The sequence below is a fragment of the Electrona antarctica genome, assembly GCF_951216825.1.
Source record: "Electrona antarctica genome assembly, chromosome: 8".
NCBI lineage: Eukaryota > Metazoa > Chordata > Actinopteri > Myctophiformes > Myctophidae > Electrona > Electrona antarctica.
In genome coordinates, this window is record NC_136789.1 from 42982795 (window position 1) to 43006329 (window position 23535).

At 40.8% G+C, this 23535-nt stretch overlaps 1 protein-coding gene across 1 annotated transcript; it reads left to right on the forward strand.

Moving 5' to 3' along the window:
* Nucleotides 1–13170: 13170 nt before the first annotated feature.
* On the forward strand, nt 13171–16666 carry LOC306927486 (LIM/homeobox protein Lhx1-like; the record flags this gene model as incomplete). Its single annotated transcript, XM_079507247.1, has 5 exons — nt 13171–13340; nt 14111–14331; nt 14944–15233; nt 15835–16000; nt 16231–16666. 5 exons carry the CDS (start codon nt 13171–13173, stop codon nt 16620–16622), a joined length of 1239 nt encoding a protein of 412 aa, XP_079363373.1. The 3' UTR covers nt 16623–16666.
* Between the last annotated feature and the right edge of the window lie 6869 nt (nt 16667–23535).

Sequence of the window (23535 nt, forward strand, 5' to 3'; positions counted from 1 at the left end):
TGACATTGTTTTCAACTATGTGCACTTCACAGCACATTAAAAAGAACAACCATCTATTTCCTCATGCATGCAAGTTACAGCAACCTTTCTAGCCTGGCATGGCCAGACTGATATCACTGTCCATGCATAGTCTGGAACTTCGTTGTGGAAGATTCATTTCCAAGGGGCGGTTATAAACAGATTCAAACGTCCCAGCATTGGCCCACTTTAAATAGTGGGCTCTGATTGGTCACCCACAACTCTGGGGTGAACGAAATGTAAGGAGCGCCGGGCCAATTTGCCCAGGGGCATTTCTTTGTAGCTGTGGCTACAACCTTTCAACGTACACAGCAATATTGGTAAACACAGACACACACATTCCTTTTTAACACAGGCGTCTTTCATGTCATTATATCTTGTTTCGAGTCCATGGTTTCTAATCATACCTCTGTGAATAAATGTGTGATATTCATCCAATCTGTCATTTAACCACTTCACCACATAAACCCTATATACCGGTATAACTAGAACTGCACTCTGTCGAGTGCCTACTTGCTTGTTGCACCCAAGTAGGCCATAAATGGCCTACTAGTGCGCAAGCAGAGCGCGCAAGTACTGTCGACCGCTACAAACTTTCAAATCTCAGCCTCTCTGAGAAGGAACGTTTGCAATATTGAATTATTAGGTTTAGCTATTTGCTACGTACCTAGTTTTTGGAGGTAAAAAAAGTAGTATTTTGAAGTATAGGTAGGTATTTTTATAGATAAAAGCTTCTATCTATAAAAGATATCTGCTATCGTAGCAGCATATGACGTGATGAACATATGACGTGATTAAAGGACATGCCTCTATGTATATATGTATGTGTAATTTGTGAGTTGATTAGTGGTATACTGTGGTTACTCAGGTTGTTTGATGCGTATGTGTTTAATCCACCTGACACTGAAACATCATCATTACGTCACCATCGTAAACCAATTATACCCTGGCATTGGTACATATCTTCATAACGTCATATGCTCACATGCTGCTACAGGACATACGCATCGTAGTACCTGACGAAAAACATTACTTGCACTCTCTGCTTGCGCAAGTAATTATTTGACTGGGGTCCCCCAGGGATCTATTCTAGGGTCGCTATATAGCCATATATCATTTGTCGAATGATAAATAACATATTTTCAGTTTTTTGAAAACTTTGAAGATTTTGACATCTCTGGTATTTGGTATCTGGTATTTAAAGAAAATGTTTTGAAAATGTTCACCTATAATGACATGCCTAAAATAGGGACACCAGCTATAGGTTGCACATGGTTAGGATTCTGAATGGTCTCGCGGTAGTGTGTCAATTACTTTCCTATCATTTTCTACCTCCGGAAAAACCATATCATCGTATGCTGTTGTTCTGTTTGCCCTATACCCATTATTACATGAAATGCCCATGAGCCACTGTATCAATTCTGTAGATGTAATCAGCCATGTAAGACACCAGCTTGCCGAGAATGGGGAGCCCTTTGTGAGGCGCCCATCTGTTTAGTGCTTTTGGGACGAGGCCGCAGTCCCACAGAGCTGCTGGGGATGAAAGGGTGAGAAGGCCCAGCTGAAGACACACAAGGGTGGGCGGCAGCATTAGGACACAGTCTGTCTTTGGCTCCTCTGCCGTCCGCTCTTATTCTAATGTAGCCTCCATGACTCCCCTCCTTGCATACAATTCGGAGATCAGGGATTGACAGACCCACCACAGGAGTCAGACGGTGTAAGTTGGGGTGGGGTGAGGGGTGGGGGGGGGTCACTGTGTGTCTGTGTGTGCATCCATCCTTTCATGCATGCATGTAGCGCGCGCGTGTGTGCGCATTTGTGGAGTGTGTGTGTGTGTGCGTGTGGTCTGCGTGTCTGTGCGTGCATCCATACTTTCATGCATGCATATAGCGTGTGTGTGTGTGTGTGTGTGTGTGTGTGTGTGTGTGTGTGTGTGTGTGTGTGTGTGTGTGTGTGTGTCTGCGTGTGTGCGTGCCTGCGTGCCTGCGTGCGTGTGTGTGCGCGCGCGCGCGCGTGTGCGTGCGTGTGTGTGTGCTTTCTTCTAACACCCCCCCCCCCCCCCTCTCTCTGTTAAGCAGTTTGGCTAATATTTTGTTATTGGCTTGTCAAAGTACACATTATCCAGCCTTGGTGACCCCTGAGCACGACATATCTGTGCAAGCGCAGATCGATTCATACAGTGGCCTCCCTCCCTGTTGTCTGCATTCACCAGAGGGGCTGGGCAGTGTGGGAGCAGATGATAAGCCGCTGCAGGCCAGTCAAATCATTCAACCAAGAGTCGTGACCCTACTGCAGTAGGCCTGATTATACCTCACCCGTGGCTGCATGCTGCGTCTGAGAATCAGGCCCTTGCACTCCAGTCTGAGCCATACATGCAGGTACCTCCCCTGACGAGAGCATAATAGAATGCTTCATTTAGACTTAGTGGTGTTCCTAAAATAGCAGATCTACAAGCTCTAAATGAGCGTGTAGATATATAGACCTTTTATAGACACAAGACTCAAAGCATAAATCAGGGCAGGCTTAAATAGTCGCATGGAGAATGATAATAATCTGTTTGTACTCCATGATGAGAAGGTGCCTTTATTTGTTTTTACAGCACCGGATTTTCCAGGTTCTTTCTTCATTTGAGAATTTGCATATTCCCCAGATTGTTGTTGATTCTTCTCACTCAACTATTCATGACATCGGTCCAAATAAAGCTGCGGCGTATACACTTTCATTTCGAACGAATGAAAAGCGCTTGAAATAGTCCGCTTTACTAAAGCAAAAGCACTGACGGGGTGTGGAAACAGCTAGGACGGCCTGTGAGAGACTTGGCACATGTCGTGTGCGCGGGAGGACTCGACGGTCCCCTTCTCCAAGCCAGTCAACACATGCCCCTGAGCTCCCCAAATTCGCAAACAAGCATGCTGTCGTTCCTCCAACGCCCCCAAACCACACCCCTGGTATTCAGCTGCAGCTGCATTGAAGAGCACAAAGCGTGGGCCAGGCCAGCTCATATGGCCTCACTTCCCACTTGACACTGGTTTGACCTCTGCTGTGTGATTGTCCTCCCTGAGGGCTACCCATCCTGGCCTGACGCAGGCTGTCTCTCTATCTCCTCTCCCACACATGCACACACACGCACGCACGCACGCACGCACGCACGCACGCACGCACGCACGCACGCACGCACGCACGCACGCACACACACACACACACACACACACACACACACACAGGCACCCAGGCACCCAGGCACGATGCTCGCCCAGGCACAGCCAGGGTGCATCCTCAGGTCACTTCAGGTCAATTAAATTCAAATTGAAGATAAATGATTTGTAAATTATGTACAGATAAGGTACTAGACTCTGCTTTGTAGCTGCAGATGCTACAATGCCTCCTGTCTGTCGAGTCTGTGTGCGTGCGCGCATACATGCGTGCGTGCGTGCGTGCGTGCGTGCGTGCGTGCATGCGTGCGTGCATGAGTGTGTGCGTGTTAGACCGATAAGATTATGCATATTGTTTCTGATCTTTCATCAATATTTGTTTCTGTACCTTTATCTAGGCACACTATACTGTATATCATACTGTACATTGACATACAATGTCTCACTGGTGTTGTGTAACATATCCAACCCATCAACACACACATGTACGCACACACACACGCATGCATACAGTATAGCGATACGCATGCACTGAGGCAGTAGATGTTGCTGGCACCAAAGAGAGTGAAAGGCTTATAACAGCTCTTTTCCCCAAGGGATGGATGACTCTAAAAGGAACCAAACACATGCTGATGTGTGACAAAGAGAGGCAGGGGGCTCCTCCCCCCCCTCCCCCCCACCCCCTGCCATTCTTCTCCTTTACAACTTTACAAAATAGCCTTTTAATTTGCTGGAGCGTCTGGGGTGTCTGAATTGTGGCTGCATCAATCACCATCATCACCAGGGCTCCAGGCACTCTGTCCCCAGGGTCCTCTCACCGCATGGCCCCTCCTGGCCCTCAGGCACAGCACTCTCTCTTCCTTTGTGGGGTTGGTTCCTCGATATGCTCCTCTCCGTTCCATCCCTTCCCTCTTCATAATAATCTGTCTGCAGTCATCATCACGTACGCGAACACAGTGGCACTGCAGTCAAAACACCTTTTATGATAATCGTGGCATGTTTCTCTCGCCATTGTCTTTACATACATACATCGTTTTTTTTTAACAGCTTACTGTAATACTGTGCAGAAACTGACCAGGTCATCCAGGTACAGTTAATTAATCTGTGTTGTTTTCTCAAACTGTTATCTATTTCCATTGCAAAATGATCATGATCTTTTGGATTGATTTCCTCCCATCCACAATGGCTGTTTGATTAGCCGCTGGGGAGTGCTACATTAACCTAATGTAGTCTACTCTCTCTGGGTGGCTTTGCAATATTAATGTTTGTTTGCCCCTCTCCCTCCCTGTCAGTTTTGGCACAGCTCTAATGATCACAGTGGCAGTCAAAGCTATCAGTGATGTGAATTAACACAGGGCTGATGAAGGCAAGTCATTGGATGAGACAAATCCGTATGAATTGGTAGATGAAGGGAGAAGTGGTCAATATGGATTACAGTTAAGTCTCTCCTCTTTGTGGCTTTTGGCTCGGTCAATGACGGCTTCCCCCCTGCACTGACCCCTGCTCAGGGAATGGTGAGAGCTCTGAATTCCTGCACCTCAGTAGTCTCGTGTAGCCAACGTAGACAACTATTCCACAATCTCCGAATGCTATTTGAAAATTGCGAGAGGCAACAGTCTGGCACCGCGAGACTAGCACCTCAGTAAATGGTTCAACGGTGTACTGCTTGCTATAGGCTAGAAATGTCATGTGTGTCGATATGTAAATAAATAAACAAATTAAGGAAAACTAATCTGTAATCTCTTCATCAAGTAACAGGAACTGAAGCTCATTGCACTTCTAAATTGCTTTAAAGGTGTCCAATAAAGGTTTAAAATGCAAAAGGTCAAAAGTCCTTTACCTTTATAATTGCTTTGTCTTGCATTGTGTCTGCCAACTGGATATTGCCGTTAGAGAAACATACACATTATTCAAAGATTATAATGGGGCTATGTGTTTATGCTGAGTGCTCAAAATGCCGTGCCATGTAAGAGTTGTTGAGCTGTTCCATTTTCTCCACTCCGAAAATTGCTGAAGTACGTCATTTCTCAAAGGCCTTCAGGGTAGTTTTCCTCAGAGGACAAGAGGTGCAGGTGGCAGGTGTATTAGGAAGTGATGGTTAAAACTCAGCTTGACATTGTTTCTAGTTATATGCCAAAATAGCTGGTGTAATCTTCACTTCATAATAGGCATATAATGTAAACTAAGCATATACGCACATAGATACAAATGTACTAGTTATTAGTGCAACAGTCAAATCAATCCTGGGCTGTTGTTTGTTAATTTAACAACATGAATTCCAACATCCCTATTCTGGGTGGAACATTCAAGAAGATATTTAATGTAGTGAAAACAAGAGGAGCCTATAGAGCCTTTAGGAATGTGGTCAGGTGAGTTTACGTGTTTAAATGATTCTTCACTTAACTAACTTATCAAAATGGATAGTGTTTAGTCAGATTAGTTATATTATTAGATAGAGACTCAAGCACACCATGATGGGATTATACATTCTGCACCAACGTGAAGAAGGCAAAGAAAGAAGTCAATGCTGGAACTCACTTTCACAGGGCTTATGTTTCAACACTTTTCAACACACACATAAAAAGTACTAGTTATTTGTGGGTGACACATCATAGAGCAGAGACACAAACAATATTCTTATCATTCATCACTGAGTCCTGTGAAGTGAACATGAAGAATACTTCATGTTCATGAGAATACTTGACGTTTCACTATAATAATTGGAGTTTAGGGAGCTTCCACAAGGAACAGTTATCTGCTCAAACCTATCAAACACAAAAGCCTCAAGAAAACAACTCACGTCAGTTTTGCAGTGTGCATTTCTTTATTTTACATGGCGTGCTTATAGCTACAGGGGTACATACAATGGTGTTGGACTTTGAATGTTTTTGTCTTAATTGTGTGAAAATGTTTGGTGGTCTACCGTCTAAAATATTGTTTTGTTACCTTTTTTCAGTTAAACTGCTGTTTATGAGTATTCAGCCATGTTGCCATTGGTTTCCTTAAGTAAGTCTTCAACACAGTCTTTGTTACAAACCACAGGGGTGATCCGTTTAACTGCATTAAGAGTGTGTGATTTGAATAAGGAGTAGGTCATCCTGTTTCACAGTGTGGAGGAGCTTCTAGCTTTATTTGCCACTTTATGTCATGTATTTAGCTCCCTATAACTTTCACATTCCATCATCATTGCTTAATCAGCTTTAATTTACTTTAATTAGCATCTTGTAATTAATTTTTGTTTTCTGCAAATTATTTGTATGAATGGTCCCAGTGGGTTGCCTATTCATCTCATTAGGGCCAATTAGCAGCAATTAACACAGACTAATGACATGCTTTTTCAGTCCAAAGCAAACAGTGTGCACCCTGCCAGATTCCAGTGCTGCTGAGACCTCTTGTGTGTTGGAGTGGTGCTGGGGGCCAGCACACTGGGCCAGTCTGCTAATCAACACCTCTCATGATGAAACGGAAACCCAGATGGAGCCTCTCATCCGCACAACACACACTCAGGATCTAAGATGATCCTTTCCTGGACCCTCTTTTGGTATACCTGGTATTACATTTAGCTAGTGTGGAGATGCTTTAATGCATTAAAAGCAGGAAAGCATCTGTGTCATTTTAGATTTAGTGTTGGCTATTGAAAAATAGCAGATCTACAAACTCACAGCGAGTCACTCCGTTGTAAACATCTGAAATTTTTGAACAACAAGTGTTGAAAGATTGCGAATTATTTTGTATTTTCTTTAACACAAATCTACTCTTCTGCATGGGGGTCCCTGGCACTAAATATGTTCAGTCAAAATACATCAATTCGGGGGTCCTTGCCATGAAAAGGTTTGAGAACTATACTGACTTGAAGGCTTTGGAAGTCGACCTCGCATCTAAATGGGTTAATTATGTGTTTGTTGATTTAACAACTTTAGATGAGTGGATTGCAGTCTTGCTCCCCCACCTTTCTTGGCTTGTGTTGAGAGTGTTGACGGGCTTCTGTCAATTCAATTCAATTCAAAGGAGCTTTATTGGCATGAGAAAACTTATACTTTGCCAAAGCAAGTGTCAAAATAATAATAAAAACAGTTGAAAATGGGGAAAGTATATACAGTTGGAGGGGGTACAGCATTTTGAAGCTATGTCACATTGTGTCGTACATGTACAAGATTTTTTTTTAAACAAATAGCAGCATTTTCTTTTTTTGCAGTCATATTGGGACAAATAGCAACATTTCTTCTCAAGACTATTTAAATAGCATACAAAAAACCTCAGATTTAAGATGTGTTTAAAGGTAGCAGCTCTGTTTACATCTGCAGTAGGTCTATAGCGGTCTACTTGGTACAGATAGTATAGTCCTTAGGGTGGTTGTATTCCATTGGCTAGTCACAACAGTTCACAAATCTTGATGATGTGTTTGCACATGTGTGCTCATGTCATTGTGCATATGCAGGCCCGGTTCTTCCTACAGGCCGACGAAGCAGCGGCTTCGAGCGTCTTCGAGCGGCTTCGACTCTGTCTGCCCAGTGTCCCCCCAGTGCCCCCCCAGTGCCTCCCCAGTGCCTCCCCAGTGTCTCCCCAGTGTCTCCCCAGTGCCAGTGTCCCGCCAGTGCCTCCACAGAGCCTCCCCAGTGTCCCCACAGTGCCTCCCCAATGGACCCCCAGTGCCTCCACAGAGCCTCCCCAGTGTCCCCACAGTGCCTCCCCAATGGACCCCCAGTGCCTCCACAGAGCCTCCCCAGTGTCCCCACAGTGCCTCCCCAATGGACCCCCAGTGCCTCCACAGAGCCTCCCCAGTGTCCCCACAGTGCCTCCCCAATGGACCCCCAGTGCCTCCACAGTGTCCCCACTGTAATCTTTTTAGATCAGTGGTTCCCAAACATTTTAGCTCGAGACCCAAACGAGAGATTTGACATCTCTCCGGGACCCAAACTAGTGAAAATAGTTCACAATGAGCTTGTATAGATCTGCTATTTTCACTACTTAAAAGTATTTTCCCCCTCTAATTAATGGATTTTTTTCCTTTCTTTTCTTTTCTTTTTTTAACTTGTGAAGAATTGTGAAATTTTGGGGTTTTCTTTATAAATCTTTTGAAATAATAATAATCAAAAACAACATGTAGGAAGCACAAAATAAAGGCGTATTCACTCACAACCCATAAAACTTGGTCCACGATTATGGGTCTAAACAGTGGTTTAGATCAGCATTTTGCCAATATTTACATTACATTGTAACTCTATTTTCAACAAAGAGATTTGGTGTAGAGGGGGAAAAGAGTTGGGGGGGAGGGACTACAGAAAGAAAAGACCAGTCCCTGCAAGTAATTGAGCTTTAGCTGTCTTTGGAACAGCATGCTCAAAAACTCTCTCTCACACACGTTTGTGCCTTGATTACACTTTTACACACATTCTAACTTTTATTCTTTCCATCATTGTCTTTCTCCCTGACAGCAGCTTCCTGCTAATTCAAATAGGAATCTGAAGTTAACAAAAATGCGTCACAAAAAAAGACACCACAGTCAAAGAATAGTGCCAGATTGAGTTAATTCATCCTTCTTGTCCAACAGGATTATATTGTTCTTACTTTGTGTTGGTAAAAATTAACTGTCAGTTTTAGAAGACCTATTCAAAAATGGAATGGTTTCATTTTAAACATGGCACTGTCCATGGTGCTGAAAGACTGCATATTTCATGGTATATCCACGTGACTATAGACTAAAGAGATTTTGGATCACTGGTGCAAAAACCTCAAAAACAGTTTTGGTCAGCAAATGGGATTGTGGTAGAAAACATGTACAGACAAATCCAAGTCTTTCTATCCCTCGCACTTTCTCTCTCCATACATGTATACAGTACATACATGGTCAACTCATGTACTCATTAATGCATTCAATTTAGGCCTAGACAAAAAACATTATTTGTATTATAATATGAAAGAAAATAAACCACATGAAATGACATGAATTGAGAACTAAATCTTAAAGATTGTCCCTGTGGAACAGGAACAACAACTGAGGTGAAATAGATTGCAAATGTTGAAATGGAGCAAAACGTTGCTAACAAACACATATGGCATAAATATGTGTAGATAAATTGTACGTCATTAAACCTCATATTGGGATTGTATAGCTCTCCCCATCATCCCAAACGAGGCAGCACTGACATCGAATGATGAAATGAGTTCAGATGTAGCAGAAGAACACTGCCTGCATGCTGTCGGCGCCACATGGCCTGGGCTATACCACTTCAATGCATCTCCTTCCACCATGTGTTTATGGGCTGTGGAGGATCACCTCAAGACAAGTGAGACACCTACAGTAAAGTCTGCCTTCAGACAGAGCCACCCCCTGCAGTGACTACAGCAGTGCATGGTTTTCAACTGCATTTGAGCCACGGGACCACATTTGATGACATTTAGCCTCTCAGACCCAAAACTAAAGAATATGTCCACATTTCCATGCTGTATTGGTGTTGGTACCTGCATGCCCCAGTGAAATTATGGAGAGTTAATTGGTAACCAAATGGTCCCTTATAGATTGTTACGGGTCCATTTGGTTTCATATAAACTCTCAAAAGTGACATTATTGTTAAACATCTGCATTACTATAAGTTAATTTACAAGAAGAAGTCTACACAATTAGAGAATGTAGGCTATAGAAGAATTGTTATTTTGATGAATGTTTTCATGTTGTCTCTCCTATACCACCTGGAACCCCCTCAAGGACCACTGGTTGAGAACTACCTATACAGAATATATAGAAGACTCACCCAGGATCATCATCATCTTACATAGCCATGATAATTATACATAAATAGCCTATATTTCTGCTTTGCTCATCACCCAGACAGCACGTGGCAGCCCATTCAGTGCAAATTGCCAATTGGCAATGGAACATTTTTGACTGACTGACACTGAGAAAGTGGGATTGATTAATATGTGACAATGTGACGTCATCAGTTAAATATGTATCCTTCCTGCAACATATAACAACGTTCGTCTCATGACTGAAAGAATACGAGTGATATACTATACTCGATTCTACACATTAACGCCATTGAATAATACATTCCAACCTGCAACTGCTGTTTACATGGATCATGAGTCCACACATTTGTAAACTAATTTCACAGAACATATTAAATAAAATAGCCTATTATGTGGTCCAATATAAAGCTCAATGCTTCTTTCTGGTCTGAACGTTATTTGCCTCATTAATTCATTAATCAATTAATTCGTTCAATCTGCACCTATATAATAGGCCAATATGAGTGCAGTGTATAGCCTATCTGTCCCCACGCTGCACATGCACAGGCGTTTGCCATTTTTACATGAACTACTCGGGCTATATTTTCCTGCATTATTATTAGGCTACACACAATTATGTCTGTAAGGGCAAATAGTCAAAAAAACACCAAAAGGGTAGCTCGTGGCTCGTGCACACAGCTTTTATAATATTTAGGCCTATGTGAACTATTTCTGAGCCTATATTGCCAGCACTTAGAAAATATATAGGCCTATAAATAAAATAAAAAGTCTTGAAACATCTCAAATTATTCAGGTTTGAAGATATCGCAACACTTTCTTTTATGTTTCATCTTGCACAACTGATTGTTTAGATTTCCCCGGGTAACAGCTATCGGGGGCCCACAGAGCTGGGAGCCTGTGTAGCAAAAGCCGCTATCTACGTTTCCAGCCAAGCCGAATGTCCCCAGTGTGCACCAACCAAGGCACGATAACATCTTTAAGGGAGCGCATATATCGCTAGATGGTATAATCATTAGTGATCCTTGTCCTTTCACACGTAATGAAAAATAATGTTGGGGCAACATTAATCTATATGTGAAAAGCCTGTTTTCATGTGTTCCCTTAGCCATTCTCTTCCCACGTCCCGAAAATCAAATCCTGATCATTTATCATCTGTCACTGATTCAGTTTTATTCACATGCACAAAACCCCAAAAGCTTTCAAGGAAAGATTTTACCCGTATAGCTATAGGCTACAATTCTCATTTTCGCAATATTCCTGCTTAAATAAATTATTAGTTGCCTATAGTCTATAAGTATAGGCCTAGCATATTTTATTGTTGTCATTTTTTATCTCAAAACGCCAACGGCAGATTCGAAAACATATATAGGCAGCTTATACTAAGCTATATCATTAACATTGTGTGCATGGGCCATATACCACTGTTTGCCACTGCAGCCTGCCCTCAGTGCCCTGTGTTTTACTTTGTGAGAGTCTATAGCCTGGACCGCGGGTTCATTTAAGTCTCAGTTAAATTGAGTCGACACTCTGGATTTCGCAGTGTTGCGTGGTGGAATAGGCTAGAGCGTCATTTCGTTTGCAGCACCTCACCTGGCTGCTCATTCTAAATCAACAGCTGCCTGTCACAATGCAGACATGCACATATTGCTTCCATTTGCGCACGCACGCACGCACGCACGCACGCACGCACACACACACACACACACACACACACACACACACACACACACACACACACACACACACACACACACACACACACACACACACACACACACACACACACAATCTGTTCATGTTTGTGCAATTTAAAAGGGAGCTATAGTCAGATAGTCTATCGTTAAGCGTCGTTATACGTTCAATAAGCAACATATAGAGGCCTATACCCACCCAGGGCAGGCCCAGCCTTTTCACGATGTCGTCATTTATAACTAGGCTATAATATATAGGCTAATTGTTAGCCTGAACAAGATGCCAAAACAGGATGAACACTCAGGCGTTGAATAGAAATGAATGGATGAATTATGTACTGATTTTACAGTAGACCCTCTTCAAAATGACATATAGGCATATATATGTATGTGAACGTTATGACATTTATCTATATCTAAATGTATCACAAATAAAAACAAATAAATAAATAACGATCTAAATGGCTTTCCACAGACGAATAACAGTCTAAGTCCACACTATTGATCCATAATATATAAATGATAGATAAGGGTTCAGGACAACGAGGCCTTTCCGTGGAGGGGTCAGTCTGAAATTTGGACTTAGACTGTTTTTCGTCTGTGGTACAGATTGTGTGCAGAAATGAATTAAACTAAATTGTGATAATAAATGTGTATATTAGCTTATTTGTGATCGTAAAAGGGAGGGATCCTCTCACTTCAAAAGAGAGAATGTATGAGTCGAAATTTTGCCCATATGCACCCAAAATGTAAGGCTATTATTAGGCTACCACGCTGCCCCAAATATTACAAATATTTCCATTTGTACACTAGTATAGACCTGTCCATTTGGACACCAGGGCCACCATGAGACGTTGAGTAACAGTGGTATAGTATACTATACTGTATATCCATGCATGCATAGCAGACAGACAGACAGACTCTCTCTGATGCTCCGTGCGCGGAGGAGAGTGGCAGGATGGCTGCTGATAGGGTTTGATGGGAGATGACGTCACGGGGTCTGAATAGGCAAGCGCACACACAGCCGCCCAGAGGTCTCATATTGTGCTGTTGGCGCTTAGACACTGACTGTAGCTCATCGCCGGGAAATGTGACACACGCTGACTGTATTTACATGATTTTTCTTTTATTTTTATTTTTTAGAAAACACTATTTATTAGCCTATATTTCTCGGCGGTGAACTCATGCAAACCCGTTTCTTTCCTTTTTATTGATACGGCGTATTGATACATTTTACACATCATTTTTCTTGGATCATGGGACCTATAAGTTTGTCATTTTGATTCAGAAATGTCATTCCTGTTTGTTCAGCAGTTAAGCCATCGTTCGGGGCTCTTGATCAAACATGGATGGTTGTCTTGTGGACCAGAAGAGCAATACATAATCTCACGGATCATGGTATAATTCTTGCCAGATTAATTTGGATTGAATACTAATTTCCGGATCATACAAGAAGACTCAAGCAAGTGTTGAAGACCACAGCACACTGGGGAGGAAGCATCACGCCGAGACTAACATAAATACAACCAACACTGGGCTGGCTGGACATTTTCCAAACAATGGTTCACTGTGCTGGCTGCGAGAGGCCTATTCTTGATAGGTTTTTGTTCAAAGTTCTGGACAGTCCGTGGCACATCAAGTGTGTTCAGTGCTGTGATTGTAAATGCAATTTGACAGAGAAATGTTTTTCACGAGAAGGGAGATTATACTGTAAAAACGACTTCTTTAGGTAAGGACCCGACGATCGAACCTTAACGCTTGTGTAAAATGTTGGTGTCTTTCTTTCTTGTCTGTTGTTAAGGACAGAAAAAAGGGACAAAAAAAGCTTATTACGCTAGCATAAACCCTTTAATATTTTTGGTGGATGGAATGGTTACCTAACACTATCAGAACAATTAAAACGAAAATATAAAAACGAAAATATTCTCATTAGGTGATCCAAGGGAAGGTGCTGGGCATATAGCTTATATGGCTTAATTGAAATAACTGAAAGCCAATGTTCTGTGATTGATTCCGCTAAATTGTCCTTTGTTTACACCGTAGGGCTGTCAACATAGAAAGCCGCAAGGACATACGCTAAGGCTATTTATTTGAGAATTGTGTACCGCCTTAAGTTCAATCAGACGCTGCAGAGCCGGCTATTTGCCGCCGAAGGTCGAGTGAAAATGTGATAAGTGGATTTGAATAATAAGTCGCTTTGAAACCCTCATATCAAATCATAGAACACAAGGCATGCACGCTGTTATGAATATTCAAATAAACCGTTGCAGCTGGCAATAGAAAAAGAAAAGAAAAGACTCGGCCATGCACTTGTTATCTCAGAGAGGGAGAGGCCTGTAATAGCAATTCAAAAGAAAACGTGTAGAATAATGTATTGCTATATATTAGGCTACTCAACAACAACCCATAATTGGCCAATGCCAATAAAGACCAATAACATTTTTTTTGTTTTCCTGCCGTGTAACCGTAGGCTATATTTTGTTGGTCTTTTCCACACAGGAGATTTGGTACAAAGTGTGGAGGCTGCGCCCAGGGCATTTCACCCAACGACCTGGTTCGAAGGGCGAAGAGCAAAGTGTTTCACCTCAACTGTTTCACCTGCGTGATGTGTAACAAGCAACTGTCCACCGGAGAGGAGCTGTACATTCTGGACGAGTTCAAGTTCGTCTGTAAAGAGGACTACCACAACAGCAACGGCAAAGACACCATCCTGCTCGCAGGTGATTTGACACGAACGACTAAATTGTAGCTCTCTTGATGGACGAAAGGCACATTCATATGCCATTATGTAGAATACATATTATTTAATAATGATGATGATAATAATAATATAGACTAATATATATTATTGAAAAATTAATGATATAGCCAATGTTGACAACTCATCTGCACGTCCGATTCCACACAATAGCTCCCTGACATAATTTGGTCAGTTCAAAGGAATGTTCCAAAACATTTTTAACCGTGAGTGCTCGATCCTGCATGTTTCAATTGAGTTGTTTTTGTTTTGTTCTGCTTAAAGTTCCGTTGTAATTTACCCTGACTTTTACAATGTAATGCGTATAAAGGATGTATTTTAGGCCTATTTGTAACATCGACTACATTGAAAATGAGTGCTTAATTGTTTATTGCCCTCAATTGAATGTAGGCCTAGGCCTACTCCCGAGTCCCGAGTATATAAATAAAGGTGATGATGATATTGTACAAACAAGCAGAAGGGGGAGGGGCGAGAGTATAGTCTAGCCTATTAACAGCATCCAATTAATTACACAAGTCCTCTCACAACAAAAAGTAAAATAAAGGTATTTTATTCTTTTGTTTTCGAATCGCAGTCACGACGTGTAGTGACCCCAGTATGTCTCCAGATTCCCAAGACCAGCAGGAGGACGACGGTAAAGAGGACGACGGTAAAGAGGGAGGACACTCGTCCGACAAGGAGGCGGGCGTGAACAACGAGAACGACGAGCAGAGCGTGGGCGGGAAGCGGCGCGGGCCGCGGACCACCATCAAGGCCAAGCAGCTGGAGACGCTGAAGGCTGCGTTCACGGCGACCCCCAAACCCACCAGACACATCCGAGAACAGCTGGCGCAGGAGACGGGCCTGAACATGAGAGTCATACAGGTAAACACATGCATCTAATCTATAGGCCATCCATATATAGGCCTACATACACACACACACACACACACACACACACACACACACACACACACACACACACACACACAATATTATATATATATATATATATATATATATATATATATAATACTGATTTATATAGTTGCATGCAGCAAGTAAAAGCTTTTTTGTTTTTTGTTTTCTTTTAGCTTTATACCCTGTATAACATGTATATAACGACACAATGTGACACAGCTGTTTACAAAATGCTGTACCCCCCAACTGTATATATATATATATATTCCCCATATACATTCCCCATTTTCAACAGGCTTTTTTATATTTTTACACTTGCTTTGGCAATGGAAACGTATGTTATCTCATGCCAATAAAGCTCCTTTGAATTGAATTGACCTCTTTATAGGTACACTTTCTTGGGTTATAAATCCTCTTAGCAGACCTTAATTGAATTTGAACTGTAGTAGGATATTTCCTGTGTTTCTTTCTACAAACTGTTAATAAAGTATTCAATCACTCAAAAACTGGTCACATATAATACACAAATGAATTGGTGGACGTCACATGCTATTTTCTGCTGCAGGTATGGTTCCAGAACCGGAGGTCTAAAGAGAGGCGGATGAAGCAGCTGAGCGCACTGGGGGGCAGGAGACACGCGTTCTTCCGCAGCCCGAGGAGAATGAGGACGCTGGGAGACAGACTGGAGCCCGGAGAGCTGCTGCCCAACGGACACTTCTCTTACTATGGAGGTATATTATTATTATTATTATGTCATATTGAATGACAACTTTGAACACTCTTATATCACTGAACATTATATAAACGTGCATAATGTGGACTAATACAGTGTCTAATACTGTCCAGATGCCGTTATGAGAGGACCATTTCAGTTTCATCCTCTTTTTAATAATGTCCTTTTATTCCAAATAACCCTAACTGGGATGTTTTCTTTTTGTTCTTTTCTTAACAATGACTGCAGATTATCAGAATGAATACTACGGCCAAGGAGGAAACTATGAGTACTACCACGGTGGTCCCCCGTCCTCACAGACACCAGCAGAGCTAGGCTTCGTGCCCTCGTCCATCCCTGCCGGCGCCCCATTAGTGGCGATAGACCACCACCACCATCCCGGGCACCACTGTCCTGGTGGAGACGTGCACTGTTACTCGGACATTATTGCATCCCACCACCACCCGGCAGACTCACCCAGCCCGGAGCCCAGTGGCGGGCCAGGCTCCATGCACAGCGTCTCCAGTGAGATGTGTGGGCCCGGCACGCCCTTCACCACGCTGTCCATGCAGAGCGAAAACGGATACGCCAACCAGCTGTCACAGCCTTCTTCAGAACTGAGCGAAGGAACGGTCTGGTGACATATGTAGTCTGATGATGGGAAGCATTGGAACATGATGGAACTGCATTCTCTAAAAGGCAAAAGAACCCCTCATTTGTTTCACGGTATCATTGGTCAAATATTTATTGATAGAGCTATTTATTTATTTAATTATTTAATTAATTGTTTATTTATTTATTTATTTGTTTGTTTGTTTGTTTGTTTATTTATTTATTTATTTATTTATTTATTTATTTATTTATTTATTTATTTATTTATTTATTTATTTGATCGTTCGTTTATTTATTTATTTGATCGTTCGTTTATTTATTTAATTACTGTTGAGTATGTTGTTGTTTGCTTAATAATTGATATGCTGATTCAAATAATGGTCAGACCATGTTCAGTAATTGCTTTGAAAGTTATGGGCTTCATTGATCAAACAATATAAAAACATTGTGGGCTATACCAAAATCATTCTTAATACATGAAACAAAATTAATTTCTCTCAATACTGGTATGAGATGCATGTATAACTCAGCACTGTTGCCTCTTTAAACATTTTATGTATATTGATAAATGAGGCCCATCACCATCATCTTCATCCTCATCATCTTCACCATCATTCCTGTATTATGAAATTAAAACACATTATTATCCAGCAGATCAATACATTTGACCAAAAGCCTTTCTCAGGACCTGATAGTACAGTTGGTGTGTTGGACATGTTGCTGTATATGATTTGATCGCCATCAGCAAAAGCTTATGCCTTCAGTAGAAACATTGAAGAAAGAAGCTGGATTCCCTATATAACAATAAAATGCATTTAAATTTAATTCAGACTCAGATTCAGAATAAAAAGAAGAAGAAATGTAGGCTGGAACAGTCAACTGTTTACGAAAAATGTACAGTACTTTCAGGGGTTTGGATATCAGCATAGCGTGAAACCTCGATTCAGATGGAGAAATAATTTAATGCAAGAAACCAAACTTTTGTATTTATTCTATTTATGTGGTTCCTCACTGTGCTATAGTTTGTATTATGTGTTCACATAAGAGAAAAAAAGAAACCTAGAAAATACAAATAAACAGTTGCCAAATAAAGACCACAGCACAAACACTGCAAGTGCTTTGCACCTTCAGTTGTTGAACACAAGAAATGCATAGCATTTGTAAGAGTGTTCAGAACTAGTTTTGATTCTTTGAAGTTGTTCCTTGTGAAAATAATTAATGGCAGATCGTTAAATTGAAAAATAAAATGTTTTTTTTTGTCTTTAAATATGTTTATATACAGTACATATAGCCTACATTTAAACATTGATGGTCAGATATGCTACCAACAGCTTTATCTTTGACACGTCAAAGTTCACGTGATATGGTGAGGCTTATATGACTATGTGACCACCAATGTTAGAAGACCATTCACTGTATAATAAAACATGGAAGAAACAAAGGATTAATTCAGATTTACTTGGAATTGCAGCAAGTCAAGGGTGCTTCTCTTGCACTTTCACAGTATGTGCTATCATCTAAGTTTATGACCCATTGAAATACAGATAAATATTAGCCTATTCATTTTTAAATGTCTTTGTAAGAACACACTCATTTTCCAAATACACCAAAGTGTATCAGAGGATGCTTAAGAAAGCAAGATAAATAGAAAGGAAATACATATTTTCATTATTTTGTTTAAACCTCCATAAACACACAAAGCTTTGGCCTTGCTCCTTGAAATGTGATGACAGCAGGCCATAATTATATTAATTATCTGAGGTTTCACCTATTGTTATGCATAGATGTTTGTATTATTTTCATGTTAGGTTATTTAACTAATCCATTGGAATTATTTCTTGACAATTTTGAAATTTGACTAGCAACTTTAAAATACCCATTATTCAATGGCTATGGAGGAGAATGAAGTTAGTTGTGCATTGGTCAATATTGTCCAGGGCCACCAGTCTGAAGCTTAAAGCATAAAGTCCAATTCCCCCAATTTTTGCTTTCTTAATAAAAGCATATTTGTTTCAACTGCCTAGGCTCAATACACTCAAACATGAATACATTATTTCGGACACATTTCAAAAGGTAATGTTATAAACATTGTTGTGCTAGATGTGCCGTAGTAAAATCATAAACTATGAACTACTAATACATAGACCATGATGCCCTATATTTAATGAAGAATTATCATTCCATTGTGAAAAATGAAAGTTTGCGTTAAATGTTTTAATTTGCTCAGATTAAATGATACATTTTACCTGAGCAATATAAATGTTTAAATTATTTGTCCCATTTCTGTACCTCAAGACCTTATGACCTTCAAAAGCCTATTTTGATGTTTTTAACAGACTGGCAGCAATTTGTATATGAATATTGTTTTTCCTTTAGTTTTTTTTATCAGATGCAATATATCTGAATAAGCACTGTCTTGTTAACATATTCTGATTGGTGATAATGTGTCCTGTCTGCAGTTTTCGCCTTACAGCAGTCATGTTTTGATAAGCAAACTTGAAGCGAATAGAAGGTAGCTTAGTAGCTATAATGTATGTCCCAAACTGTTATTTTCAGGATTCAAAAACAGAAAATAATTTACAATCTTAAAATGTGCTGCACAATCTTTTGTGTGACACTGAAGTATGACAAAGTGGGGCATTCATTTACTACAAAAAACCCCCCCTAAAAAGTTAATATATGGATATTAGGCCCACAGCTAGGTTTCTGCCCAGCAGCAACAAATTCAAGGTTTCACATCAATATGGAACAACGTTTTCGCACTGGTTATGTACTGTGGGATACATAGTGCAATTGAAGACTGTTTGTATTGACCCCATTATTTATTGGTATATTTGCACAGCAGGGCAGACATTGAGTGTCTGCAAACAATAAGGAACAGCTTGTTCAATAGAACCGCCCCATGCCGACTGACTCAAGTGGTAAATTGAGGCACGTCTATTGACAGTTAAGACAAGCAAGTCAATGTGTTTTCACAAATGGCAAAGAGGGATATACTATATAGTGTGAATCAAAGAGACCCAAGCACCTGTTTAGAGAATCTTCAGAGTAATCATTTGATTGAATTAATACTTTATTAACATGCTTATTAACAGTACAGTCAAAGGTTACGCTAAAAGCAGTGGCTCTCAACCAGTGAGGGGGTTCCAGGTAGTCCCCAGCTAAATGATGTAGAGTTGCTAACCATCAAGTGTAAAATTCTCAAGTGTATAAATTATTGTTAAACAACTGCATTACTTAAGCTAATTCTACACAAAATGTAGAGGAATTGTTTTTTATCGTTATCTATCCTATGGTATCAGCAATACAGCATGGAAATGTGGACATATTCTTTAGTTTTGGGTCTGAGAGGCTAAATGTCATGAAATGGTGGTCCGTGGCTCAAATGCAGAATAAATAATGGGCCTTGATATGAAAAGGGTTGAAAACCACTGCTAAAAGGATAACACTAAAAGCCCCAGGGGCTTGTTCCCATTGTGGTCCTTCATTGTTTAGTTTGATAAAGAGACATCTTGGGAAGGGCTTGTAAAGTCAATAATAAAAGGAAGTTGATACAGAAGAGTCTGGTGACCGAAGCATCAAACGCTGCATTGAGGTCATGGTGGGCAAACAGAGATGCTGCGGTTTGGTCTGATAGGTTCTTTACATTTGGTTTGCTTCAAAGCTATCTTGGTAATGGTATGTTTTTACTGTGTTGATCAGCTATAGCTATAGCCTATACTTTCACTAGTAATTCAGATGAGAAACTGTTGAATATGTAATTTTAAACAATGTGTTTTAATTACAGCTAGTTGATATGGATGTTTAGTGGAGAATAGTAGCCTAAAAAAAATATCGAAGTGACAGGAATTTAAGTGTTTGTGGGCAGATGTTTTGGAACCATTGTTGGGGTCTATCATATTTCTGTCAAATTGTTATTAGTGGCCCTTTTTATGCCCATATAGGAAGTTGTGTGTCAGGCGTGCCCAAATATGGAGAGAATTGATGACATCACAGTCACTGCATTAGCAAGCCCTGTTGTTGGTCGGGGCACCCGTTCAGCAGGGAAATGCATGGGCAGATATGGGGGAGATAGCATCAAACTGTGCACGTTCCGTTCTCCCATGCAAGGAAACTCCTCGCTGTCAGGTGAAAATGCGACTGTGTATCGGGGGGACACGTGTTATCTAGAGTCTAGAGACCCTCCCCAAGCCAACATGTTGGGAATTGAAAACAAAATGGAGAAAAATGTGGAGAAAAAAAAAAGATAGAAATGCAGGGTTGGACTAGCCTTGCTATTGCCTGGTCTTGGAATCAGGTGATGTTCACTCTATAGACTGTCACTAGAGTAACAAACTTATATGCACACCGCAGCCATCTTGCCATATAAGTTAATGGCAGGGTGGCCAATTAACTTAGGTGCAATTTGGCATTGACAGCCCATACATCTAAACAGAAAAGTCCTGATTGTATTAAACAACATCAAACTCACCAACATTGCAGCTGTATGAAAAGCTTGAATTATCCTCTATCTGTAAAGTGTTCGTTTCATAAAACTCCACTGTAGACATGGTACTTTCTGTCCTTGCAGGTGTTGGAGTTTGGAAGTGCTTGTTGGATATCACTCAACGGCCCATGGGTACCACCTGTTTTGAATTTGCACATAATGCAGGAGGCAGCAGGACTTTGTGTTACTGAAAACGAGCGCTTCCAAACTCTGATGGCAAGATGGTCAGCAAAAGGTCAATAGGGACATCACTTGTAACCAGCGAATAGGAGATGGATAGTTCACCAATCTACTTTTTACCATTAGATGTTTCACACATATTTGCTATAGTAGATGTTTCACACAGATAATAAGAACAATATACTACTAGTGAAATAAAGCAAAGACAAATGGTTGGACCAGATCTCCCAAATGGAGCAGGATCTCCATCTCCCAAATCAGCCTGCGATGGACTCCGGCAGGCAAAAGGAAACTACTCATGAGACCTAAAATGACCTGGGGCACAACACATTGCCAAGGATAGGAAACGATGGGCGTAGCTCATTGTAGCCTTATATCCCACAAGGGACCAAGAGGATTAAGTTGTAAGTCTTCAGATTTGGGTTTTGTTAGTCTTTAGTAATTCAGCGTAGCAGCCTAAAGTAGCTAAAGTAACCAGTTAAAATTATTTTAGCTATACTGTGCCAAATTTGCAATCTGCTGCATGGACTATACCTCCTAAAATTTCAAAACGGATGTAGATGACAAAAATGTAAAGGTTATATGGGTTTGGTGTTGCTCAGCTGTGAAAGTATGAAAGGGGAGTTATTGGTCATGGAATCTTGGTTACCTCCAGTGTTGCAATCACATGATCAGAAAGCATAAACAAGCAAGCCATTCTAAAAAGAAAATTCTATTATTCTCAGGAGTTGGAAAATAGTCACCATTAGTTCTAATGTGGTTTCATACATTTTCACTTTTCAGTAGATTGAGGTTTGTTTTAATTGTGTTGGGGTAATGAATTAAAATTGTCTGCATCATCCCCCATGTTGAATCTCCAATTTAACCACATTAACCCAACGTCCCTAATACAGCATGTCATTTGTTTGTAGATCACTTATTTTTGGGCTGTGAAGAGATTTGGTGTAGAGGCAAAAAATACCTCTGGGGTACCCTTAGCCTCTTTTCTTTGGGACCCTCGGTTACCATTTCTGTATTTTGGACGGTGGTGTCAAACACAGGCTTGACACCAAATAACATGCAATATAACATCTAAAATATTCAATACAAAACCATGCAGTGTCACAGATTAACATAAAAACACGACTAAAACCAAAGCTCCCACAGTGCAGTCCCAACATAGAAAGGATGCCGTGTATCAGGGCGGACCCTGCCGAGAACATACTGTAAAACAAAGAGGAGAGCAAACTCATTATTTAATAATCACCAGTCTAGCACCTGCTATAGCTGAACCTCAAATGCCAATGACTAATAAGTCAAATTAACATAAAGCAAACTAAAAGGTAAAATAAAATAACAGCAGAAAACAGAGGCTGGTTCCCTTTAAGGAAACAGACATGGACATGGACAAACATTCATTATTTGCCAGCCCCGAGAATACAACACAATGCACACTAGCCATACAAAAAAAAGAAATACAGGATAGCATTAGACGAGGCTATTCTGTGCTACTAAACAAGGCTTAAACTATGAGCTTTGGCCTACCGTAAGAAGTCCTCATTCTCCCTGCAAGAGAGGAAGATCAGCATAGAATCAAACTGTTTCTCTACTGGGATGAATTTACCTGATCATGTGACTAGGTCAGGTGCAGTGAGTGCACCATTCACCTGTTACACTTGTTTTATACCGGCACAGGAATAACATTGCAAAGCACATTGGAAAGCAAAAGGGAGCATACTCCTTCAAGATGATCAATTTAGGCTATAGCAAGGAAACATCAGTGACTATCACACGGCTCAACCAGTCCCCAAATTTGTTTCTCAGCATTTGATTATTTCTGACAGAGGTTTTAATCAATGGTGTTGACCAACTACAATAATGGACTCTCGTCTACATTTTTCTTCCATTTGAAAATATATTATTTTTGTCAGCCTACAACTGCTGTGCAAAACAGGCTTATAGCCGATACCATTTTCATGTTGTTTCTTTTCTGTTTGAAAGAGACATGGCTTGCAGTTGATCAAACTAATCCTTCTTTATCCAACTGTGATTAAGACATAGATTTGCAAGTCAAACACAAACCAGCCAATCAATTTAAACCTAGCTGACACTGATTATTGCATTAAGCTCTTAGGTAGATCACAGAGTTAGAATATGTTTGTGCTGTAGGACGTTATATTGTGGTGGCCACTGGTGGGACAGGGTCTCGCCTACTGTTATTGAGGTTGCATATACATTGTCACAAGTCGCGCATATGGCACAGAATAGGCTAGTAAGCTCAGTTTGCTGCAGAGCAG